This window comes from Fukomys damarensis, unplaced genomic scaffold, assembly GCF_012274545.1.
Source record: "Fukomys damarensis isolate Sample0158 unplaced genomic scaffold, DMR_v1.0_HiC HiC_scaffold_17, whole genome shotgun sequence".
NCBI classification, from domain to species: domain Eukaryota; kingdom Metazoa; phylum Chordata; class Mammalia; order Rodentia; family Bathyergidae; genus Fukomys; species Fukomys damarensis.
Genome location: NW_022900929.1, coordinates 55,395,825 through 55,407,138, shown reverse-complemented (window position 1 = coordinate 55,407,138; position 11,314 = coordinate 55,395,825). Strand labels below are relative to the sequence as shown.

Here is an 11,314-nt window from a genome sequence, read left to right as displayed (position 1 = left end):
CGTGGTAAGCCCCTTATAGAAAATCCCCAAAAAAAAAAAAAAAAAAAAAAAAAGGAGAAACTACAGAAAAATTACAAATAAAGAAAATTATCTCTCACATTATAAATCCAAAAATGCTTTTAGAACAGTAGTACTTTGTATTAAAACGTGCCTTATTTAAAGTTTGGTTGTATACACCTTATAGGTTATTTTATAAATCTAAAATGGATAACCAAAATATATCAATAATCATTTTTAAAATACTTGTGTTCGATGCATGCACCATTATGGAGAACTTACACTCAGAGCAAAAAGATTTGTAGCAAAACATATGACCTTCTTCCCACTACAATGACCATCCCCTAATTAGGCAATGCATCTGATAGTCATTAACAGGAATGAGATAATGAATCACTTTCTCTCTTCTTTGTTAATTTGCTGTAACCAAGCGGCTAATGGATGTCAGAGCTGAGTGATTGCACTGATTATAGTGATTTATAGTTGCAACAAAACAATTTAAAACCATTCTGATTATTCATGTTAAAGATGCTTTATGTTTTGTTTACTAAATGTTTTATGTCTCCCCTTTTCCCATCCCTAAAGTAATATCTCCTTCCTACATTGCCACTTTTCATAAAAAGATTTCTTCCTGGAAAACTTGAAAGTTGTAGGATTTTTTTATTGTTTTAAGCCAAGCCATTTCATTTTGTTTATATATAGATAGATAGATAAATAAAGTTTACCCTCTAGAAATGAAAAGCCTTAGGGTGGAAAGAAAACTTCAGTGGTGCCTAGTTCAAAAGAAGACAGAAATAAGAAGAAATAAGGCAAACTTCAAGCCACTTACCTTGGGGCTTCCAGTCCCTTCCTCATCCTCCACAGACACATCAGTAGCCAGGATCTCGGCTTTGATGGTATCCAGAGCTCTAAGAATCCAGCTGTGTTGCCGTTTGATTTGCCTCTGCAGCTCCTTCCATTGACTTGCAATCATCTGTAGCATGTCCTTCAATCCTTCTCCAAAAGGAGGGGAAAGCACAAGTTGTGGACCTGACTGCATCTTTATCCATTTTTATTATTTATAAATTAGGTGACTGTTTCAAATAATATACATATTTTAAGTGACCTTACCATCACCTACTATCTTAGCATTTGTTACTCAGAATAGAGACTAGCAATTCTTGACACAAGATATAAAGACACAATAACAGTATAACCACATATACACCTAGTTGGGAAATTGACATAAACTTAGTATACTGATTGAGAATAAATGCATGTGGAACAAAAAAATCACAATGTATAAAGTTTATTAAAATTATACCATCACATTCTAAGTAAAAGGCCCTGAGTATATATGAGTAGAGACTTTATAATAATCAGAAAGATGTATGAAAATAAAGTTAATTCATGAGAAATACAGTAAATGAACCAGAATTAAGACAGTAGTTTTTAACACAACTAATTAATGCTGTGCTTTTCCTATTTAGATACAGAAAGTGAAAAGAGCCAAGCTATAACTCATCTTGTTATATGATCTTCTATTATCAGGATAAGTATAACCAAATAATAAAACTGTTTTTATTTATAATCTGTTCCTCATAAATAGATTAATACTGGAATATGAATTCGTTGGAGGCCAAAAACTCTGCTAATGCAAAGACCAGCAAAAATCATACAAAACATTTATGTGTGTAAATTGGCAGGGAAATAATCAGATATCTCTATACTCCGGCTGTATATCTGTAACGATATCTATAGGTACTCTAATGCATATGCATTATAACTATATGCACAATTGTGATTCATTTTCTTAATGTTATTTCCAGAGCAGCTACATCAGAAAGCATGTCAATGTGAAGTTTTCAGGAATGTGATTTCAATTGAAACTCAGGCTAACAGCAAGCCTAAAATAAAATGAACAGACCATTTGGAGGCAGTATTTCATCTTATAAGTATCAGAGCATTGTATGCAGTATATGAAACATTTATAAATCTTGAAGGTCAATCTGATAATGTAAATATTAATAATACATAAGGAAGTGAATATATGCAGTAATTTACAGCAATGCTTCTTCATTCTTAATAGTCTGGAGACATAAAGACTTGCAATATTTCAGGAGGATTTACCTGCTTTGTGGGAAGCAATAAGCTCCAGAAGTTGATGTCCTTCCTCCTCCACAGCTTCCTTGAGAGCACAATGACTATCTACATTCAACTTAAAACTCTGCAAAAAAAAAAAATATGAGAGTTAAACCCTGGTAAGGCAATTATATATAAAACATCCACACAAAATTACTTGCTACTTTTTATCAAGAACCAAATAGCCCAATTTACCCAATAGACAAACTAATTTGCAATAATAAAAGCTATTGATATTTGGGATCTGGGCTCAAAATGTTTCCATTAGATTAGCAGAGTGCATCTGTTTGGAAACAGCTGACAAATCTGGAAATTCATTAGGTTTTTATGAAAAGCCACATCCCGTAGGCTATATCAGGAACAGCAGTGTTCTATAAAATACACTGAATTTCTACCAGCACATATGAGTTCTTTGCTTCATTTTTAAAGAAATGTTAGTGATAGAACTATTTATGAAACCATAAAAGCTTGGCAACAGAAAATATATTACCCTTATGTGTGCATTTATAAATCTATTAATATAGCGAGGTTGAGTCAACTCTGTCAGATATCACACAAACTATAGAATATAAAGGTGAATTTAGGTACTGTATTGAGTCAAACATTTTTTAAATTTTGCTTTTTGAAAGTTTATTCCTTAAAATGAGGCACTGCTTTATGAATAAATATAACAGGTACATCAAGGGCATTTTCTCCTCATGATAACCACCCAGAAGACAAAAAACTATTATCATAGTTGAAGTCTAATCCAGAGCCATCTCTTTCAGGAAGCCTTCCCTAATGCCTTCTACAGAGTTATTCCTATTTTTTTCCCCTTATACTGGCTTTTATTGTAGAATTTTGCTTTCGCATCCAAATTATAAGTATTGTACTTATGTATCCCCAACTCATTCCACATACAAGGTATTCTATGTTTGCAAACATAGTTGACACCTGTTGAACTTGATGAATAACACACACTAAGAAAGGTTTTTCTATTTGTTTGTTATGTAGTTGTCTTTGGTACCGGGGATTGAAATCAGGACCTTCTGCTTGTGAAGCAGGCGGTGGTACCACTGAGATAAATCCCTGGCCCCAGGAAGGTTATTTCTTAAGAAACACAGATGGTTTTCCAAAGATTTTTTCATCTCCGGAATACTACAAGAAATTCCAACTACAGGAAGTCCAATGGAGAGTAATCATAGTAAGAAACATGTTGAATAATTAGTATTCAGGATGAAAACTCATTCCTTGACTTGAATAATTAAGTATAGATTTTAAAACATTGTATGCCAAACTTTGGATTCTCCATGATAGAATCCCAAAATATCAAATATGTTTTGCTCTTACTAAACAGTCTATAGAAGTTCAAAATGAAACAGTCCAAGATAGAATGTAAATTGGCTTAAAGAACTATAAATTGTGAAATCAAGTATTCATTCAGTCATTCACTTAGAAATCACATATGGTACCCATTCTGTACATTGACTTAGGCTGTCATAAAGCATGGCTGCTGGCATCAAAGGGCAATTGTCCGTATTACTAGGAGAACAAAGTGTAGCCTGAGTTATCGTAGACGCTCCATGATGAGTTTGGGATCTCCTTTTCATTGTGAGGAGAAGGGGTCTCCTTAAAATGCAGAAGATAGAAACAGAATGATCAAACTAAACTGGAAATGAAGGAGAGAGCAACATACAGATCTGGCCTTGAAGTATAAAGATAAGAATTTTAGATAAAAAGATTTTAAAATGATGAATCACTTCATCTGACTTTCTGTCATAAGATACAGTAGCATTTCAGTCAAATATGACAGAGGGCAACAATATTAGATTTTCCTGAGGGTTGTTAACCATTTCTTGTATTGTTGTTTCAACTACAGGATGAATAAAGTAAAATATGGAAATGTATGGGAAACCTGATGTTTCTGGTCAACCCAAATAATACAGCATCTTTAGAAAATTAAAGATTTTTTATCTTATAGTCAAAACATGGTTGCATTTACTTTTTGTCACTACCATGAAAATCTTCAATACTAAAGCAGAATGAGGCACATATGTGTTTGGGAGGAAAGGAACAAGGAAAACAAAAATACCTAAGATCAACCCAAGAACACCAAACTTTAAGGAGAAACTTATCCTAGCAATGTCTTCATAACCATAAATTTAGCTTAGTGCTCCCTTTGATTCACTGTTTACTTACAACAGACTCGAGCTGAATGGTTGGTGATCATCAGCTAGAGATGCATCAAGCTATGTCTCAGAGGAAAAAAAAAAAAAAAAAAAAAAAAAGCTAAGGACCTGTAAGTAAGTTGAATAATTTGACATAATTGAACGCCAAAGAATAGAACAGAATAGATGCAGCTGGAACTGGATGTGCTTCAAAATGATGTGGAAGCATTTGACTAGGAAATTGGAAAGGATGAGGTATTCATTGTTAGGAAAAAAGATAATCTGATAAGCTTGATTCTACATAAAAAGAACCATTTAACATACCTATTACCTAATGGTGCAATATTTTTTGATTTTCAGGTGCACCTATTAACCATTAATAATATCAACTAAGGAATTCACAGTGGGCCTCTGAGAAGGCATCCAAGCAAGCACATTAACAAAATTGTCAATGAAATTTCCGGCCGCTAAAAGATTCTGTAATAAGATCTATTTCCCCTCACCACTTCCCTACAGAAGGAAGCTTAGATGAAAGGAATTTCCTTTTCTCTTCTTTCTTCAACTTGGTATTTGGAAACGTAACCATTTTTGTGCTACTTGCACATTTCCTCAGCAATGCTTTACGGTGTGCAGTCCCACTACACCATCTACACCACTCCCTGGGAATGAGGAGCATTCTCTGGAGGCTAAATTTATGGTAAGAATATTGCCACAGGCAGGTACCATGGTCCTATGTCACTGATTATGTGAAATTCCATAAATATGAGTAATCTCGGTCCTATGGGACACCAAATCTTTTTTAGTGTCTTTAAAGCAGTATGTAACTGAATAGCTAGAGGAGAATAATCAGGGAAATAAAAAAATTCAATGATTGAAACAAACACTATATTATCCAAAAGCTGATACACAGAGGTCAACCAATGGGCATTTATATTACAGCTTCCAGCATAACCAGCATACGTAAAACTGGTAAAACTGGATGCATTACTTATTGGCACAATCCAGATTCAGGTATGACTACCCTACCGATTGTAACTTTGGTCCTAAGACCTTACAAAACAAATAAAACCAGACATCTAATCCTACTTCATTCATATTTCTTAGTAGCCCAGTTTGATGGCAGTGTCAAGGTCATGTGGACATGAAATGAAACCAAGAAAACGTATAGCTTCATGGAAACAAAACAATAACAAAAGACAAAGAATGATTACATGTGAAGGATTGTAAGAATATATATGGATCTCCTGGAAGTGGTGGAAATAAATGCAACTAAAGGCTTGAATTCCAACGTGAGGTTGTCCTAGCAATACGGTATTATGAACACAGACCTATGGAATCACTGTATAGGGTCGCTTATGGAACAGGGTATAGTATCTGCCAGGCCCGCTGCATCATGATTCTTGTAATATTTGTAAGCAATCAGAAAGGACAAAAGGAGTTTCTGGGTCTTTCTTAAGCTAAAATTTCACTTTTTAAAGGCATAAATTCATACAATAAATATTTACTGAGCAGTCTCTGCCACAACTATAGATATAAAAGTTAAAAATGAGCAATCCTAGTCTTCAAGCAGTTTGTAGTCTAGTCTATTAGGGAAAAGAGATAAGCATAAGCAGTTTTAAAACACTCAGCACAGAATAAAGAATTAGGATGTAGTGTATAATATAGAACGGTGAAGTCTTAAGCAAATCGAATACAATATGCCTTACCTGATGAGACTCAAAAAATTTTAAATTAAAGTATTATGCCAGCCAAGCAAAAGCAAGGCTGTTGACTACATTCAAAACAAGTGTGATAAACGCTGGATAGGAGCTGGGTGGACTCCTAGTAGAATCCAGGCTCAGCAAAGCCTGACAGAGAGCTTGTGAAGAATGAACTAATTTGTCCATGAGTCTGCAAATACTCTTGCAACATGAAGCAGGGAATGGTGAGCTGCTCAGTGTGGCTTGGACAGGGTGCAAGCAGGGGAGACAACAATAGAGGCTACACAGGACTTGACCCCAAGAACCAAAAAAGAGTTATGGAAAAATATGCCAGTGACATGAGAGAGTGACTGGTGCAGACCTAAGATCTAGAAAGATCTTTCCAGCTGTTGCATATAGAGTTGATTTTAAAAGGGCAGACTGGAGACAAGGAGGCCATTTAGGAGACTGCTGTGGTAATATAGGCCAGATGTTTCTGCATGCTCATATTTTTTTTAATCAAAAAAAGATATGTTTGAATGGAAGAAGGAAAAAATGGAGAAAATCTTCTGTCTTTTTAAGTTTTTCTCAGTGCGTGAGAGTACCATGTGCCAGAATTTAGTTCTTTGGCTGTTCTGATGATAAATACCAGAGGTTATTAGTCAGGAGTCTCCAAATGTGAAAGACATATTGAACTGATGAACTTTTACTCCCACTGTCATTTTAAAGAGATGGTATATATGCTGATGAATAAGACACTTGATGACACTTTTTCCTCACACAAAAGATTTTCACTACCCTAAGAAAATGAAAATGTGCCTTTTTACAAGGGCAGGAGAAAGAATGTGTGTTCAGTGAGAAAAGCCCAGGCTTGAAAAGTCACCTGCTATCTGCCTCAGGCCATCTCTGTTAAGGCTCCACTCTGAGCTGTTCCCAGCACGGTTCTACATTCTCAGAGGAGATCCTGGTGGGGAAGAAAGCCATGATCATCTGAGCAAAGCCTAGCTGTTTCTCTTTTCTACTCTACAATGCCATCCACAAAAGATGGTCAGATGTCCTGGTCCTCAAAATATAAAATACACCTTCCAAATGCCATGTATACTAAGAATTGAAGATTTCTATGGGTAAATATTTAAGAATGTCCCAAAACTCTTATAAGACATTATGTAGTCATCAACATGAGTAACCACATGGCAAATATATAGATCATATTACGAGCAAAAGTGAAGATTTAAATTGTATCTATAATAAAATCACAGCTATGTAAATAGTCTCAGAATTTAGAAAAAGCAACACTCCGAATATTAACATTATTTGTACAAAATATCAATTCCAGTCACCATGATCTGATTTTATGAAGCAAGTTCTAAGTACTTCAGTTTTCTAACACATAAAATAGAATATACACAGCACTATATAACTCCTAGGTTTTTGTGATATTTAGAAACTGCAAAGTATGGAAGCACTACAAGGCAAAGAATGGGGCTAAAAATTCATCACAGATTTTTAAACCTGCTTTATGTTTTCCAAGTGTCCTAGTTTGTAGATGGTACTTTATAATATTTTTACATACAAGTGTCCCTTATTGCTGAGGTTCTCTAAATTCCTTATGAACAAGTACTGTAGCAAGTCTCATTTGCTTTTGTGCCTCTGTGCAATACAAGCCAGCTCAAAGTGGACAGCCAAAGCATATATGTTGCTGCTATCTGAGACATGAAGAGCATGCCCAGACTAAGCCGATGAAGTGGGTCTTCCTTTTCTCAAGTGTCTGCCACTGGACAAGTCATTTAACCCTTCTAGTCTTCTGCTCCCTTATCTGTAACACAAGCATTTGGACTCAATATTTTCCAGTTCCTCCATACTTTGATTTTTATCTTCTTTAATCCAGGAAATTTAGTATAGGCAACTTGAGAGAATTTTTATTTATTTTAAACCAGAGAATTTTCAAAGAGGGAAGAATCCCAAAGGCCATCCAACCATTCATCTACCCCAGGGCAGCTTTTTCCCTCAACCGTCCCAGGCAGATGTGTCCCTTCTATTTTTAACTATCTCCAGGGAAGTCTCTTCTAACTTTTCATCCTAAATCCACAACACTTCTTCTCAGGAATGTAAGAGCTTTATGAAGAGCAAGATAAGCTTCCCCTGTCTTCATGTTCTTTTGCCAAGTCATCTCCATTATACGGGCTGGAAATCAGAAGCATTGTGAGAGTATGTTAACAAAATTCACATGCCCCGTCAATCACCACGCCTGCCAATGTATTCCTCTATCGTTACATCTCCGCCCCGACTAATAGTGCCTTAGCTTCATCCCCTCATCATCATCCTTTGTTAGGTAGACTTCGACATGGCCTCCCTCTAAACTACACTACCCCTTACTTGTGTGCCTGTGAAGATGTACGCAGTATCTGGGGCTTAAAGGATGTAACTATGAACAAAACGAATATGGTCCCTGCCCTCACGGAACTTACAGTCTGAGAAGTGAAGGGTGTATTGGGGGGGTGGACAAGCAGAGATGGCAGTCAATTGTGTCAAGCGAGCTAGACACATTGTGGGAAGGTGCTGGTGATAAGCAAGGACTCTAGAGCTGGACAGAGCTGAGTTCTAATTCTGGCTCAGAAATCACTTATTGTGTAATCTTGACCAACTTCCTGGTACTTAATTTCTCAATGTGCAAAAAAAGGGAGAAATGTTAGTGCTTCCTTCAAGGAGTTGTTCTGAAGATAAAATGTTCTGATGCATGTAGAACAAAGCCAGGCACATAGTCACAGCACAGTGATGACCTGTTACTAAACAGCTCTGGCTAAGATCCGCCTCTTAAGATCCTCCAGTAGTTTGCCTAGAATGCTCTACAAGGCCCTCTGAGATCCTGGCCAAGTCATCTTTCCAGGCTCCATACCTGCCTTAAAATGTATCTGGACTGCTTAAAGTTTCCATCTCACACAACCTGACTTGTTCCTCCAAAGTTCTGCCCTTGTTATACCTCTGACTAGTAAGCCCTTCCTCTAGCAAAGTCTGGTCTATGCATTAAAATTCATCTCATATGTCACCCTCTGTAGCAAGATTTCCCTGACTATCTTTCACCCTACCAATTTTCCCTCTTGACATCTGTAGTACCTTTGCAGAGCTCAAACCTCAAAGTGTTAAAGTTGTTGATAGATTTATCTGCTTCCAATATTTGAGTTTCGTGAGAGTAGAATTGTGGTTTCTCTCACTTTTGTATTTTCAGTGCCTAGGACAGTGCCTTACAAAGCACAGAACCAACAAATGTGCAGGGTAACAAGTACATGTACCAAAAACCTTCCATATAGCTTTCAACCAGCCTGTAGCATTTTGGGAGATATTGGTGCAATTACTCTTCACTTGCAAGTGGTTGATAAATGTTCCCAAATTTTACTCAGTGAGCACCATGTAAATGAGCTGTCATGTTCCTTCGCTTACAAAATTATTTGCCAATTACACTTTGATGATCCCAGCGTAATTGCCATGTAAACTGTACCCTGGCTGAGATAGCCTAAATCATCAATTTAACTTTACCCTCTCATCATATGGTACTTACCACATAATTAAATATATGGTCAGCCACTATCACAATTGTATATTTCCCAAGAAAATGAAGTGGCTACATTTGTCATTGATTTATCAGCTATGACAATCTACAGCACACCTCCAGGTACAGTATGAAAAGCTAAAAAATTTTTAAAACTCTGTACATTTGATAAAGAAATTACAGGTTTTTCATCAAAAAGACAAACACTATGAAACTTTTGTTTTCTTAAAAAAAAAACAGACACTGTGACAATGATACTAAAATATAAAGACAAAAATACTCATTATTCTTGGAGGTTTTTTTTCTGAAAGGCTAGATAATGAAAAATATTCTGAGAATTTGAATGTGAATTAAGCTCTTAACCAATTTAAAATGTATTTCAAACAGTTGTATTTCTTTGTGAAAAGTAGATGCATCTTACCAAGGTTGACATTCTTTTCTAATAGACTGGCTAATAGCTTATGCAAGCTTTAGATGGGAGAGATCCAGAGATCCTGACACTGGCTCTGAGTGATGGGATTTTCATTTGCTTCTCTGGATGCTGCCTCCGTACCTGACACAGGTAATCACACTGACTTCTCAGCATGGCCACATTAGGCCAAATGGATTCTCAAACAGAGGTTCTGTCTAAAGGGACCATTTGGCTTCCAGAACATACTGCTTAGAGGCCCTGATTGAAAAGGAGGTCAATGCTGGCCCAAATATCTCTCTACCCACTGGGGTGAAATAATTGATGTGCAGCAGCCCCTCCAGATGTAGAGTCACCAGAGTGATGGATGGATATAAGTATATTATTCACACGTACATCTGCTAATACACAGGTCCCTCTGCAAACACCAGGATTTAAGAATATTATGTGGATTTAGGACAATCCCTGAAGGACTCCAGTTCCATTAAAAATTTGTTTGGCAGCCTGGGGCAGAACTATTCCAACTCCCACATGCTTTATGCATTTCAGAAGGGGAACCAAACCACTTTAAAAATAAATTTAATAAATTTTGTAATGTCAAGTCATTAACATCCTGTCTAGTCCTGTAATCTTCATATTCTGAGACAGTAACATTAACCTGTGGAAATTTTAACCCTTCTAATATCTTAGTTATCATTTTTATCATCTGTGGTTTTTTTCCAAAAGAAGATGAATTACATCCCCGAACAGAAAAAAACATTCTTATTTTTCTCTCTGTGTAGCCATTTTTCTTGTCACACGTATACCAGACAATATCCAGAAAGCCTGGCGATCAGAGTCTACTTTGGTTTGTAAATTATAAAGAAAATAATTTAATTTGCAGGCATACCCAGTTATTGTTTGATGATTTATAACATTAACTAGAATTTTCTGTCTATAATGGTTATAACATTACTTTTACAAATATTCATTCATTTAACAAATACTTTCAGTACCCATTATGCACCCACAAGTCTAAATGCTAGAGGAGACACCAAAAAGACACAAGGTGTCCCTCAAGTAGTGATAGCTACAAGAAAACAGTTGAAGGGTAGGTGGGGAGAGTTTCAACTTCTCTAAGAATACCTGAGCTTCTCATACCATATGTTCTCAAGTATCCAAGACACCTAATAGCTATAACTCCCCAAAATAAGAAAGCATCCTCATGTGCAACATATTTATTTGATCTTCACAACAATCCTAAGTAGATATAACAGCTATTTTCTGTCTAATATAAATATCTGGCACTTTTATGACTTATACCAAATAAATTGTTTCAATATTCCAGAGCCAGGGATTTGGCTCAGTGGTCCCGCTGCCTGCCTTGCAAGTGCAAGGACCCGAGTTCAATCCCCAGTATAAAAAAAAAAAAAAA

General features: G+C 36.2%; 1 protein-coding gene across 8 annotated transcripts in view; it reads right to left on the bottom strand.

Annotated features, from left to right (window-relative positions):
* Positions 1 to 11,314, bottom strand: part of Akap6 (A-kinase anchoring protein 6) — a 577,020-nt gene that overhangs the window by 225,354 nt on the left and 340,352 nt on the right. For 6 of the 8 annotated variants that reach the window (XM_033765130.1, XM_033765126.1, XM_033765127.1 and 3 more), the window contains 2 exons: positions 2,107 to 2,203; positions 827 to 993 (listed from right to left, as the gene is read on the bottom strand). In XM_033765130.1, coding sequence (XP_033621021.1) covers positions 827 to 993; positions 2,107 to 2,203 — 264 coding nt within the window. The remainder of the gene's footprint in view (positions 1 to 826; positions 994 to 2,106; positions 2,204 to 11,314) is intronic. The other 2 variants (XM_033765131.1, XM_010633594.2) reach the window with 1 other exon arrangement.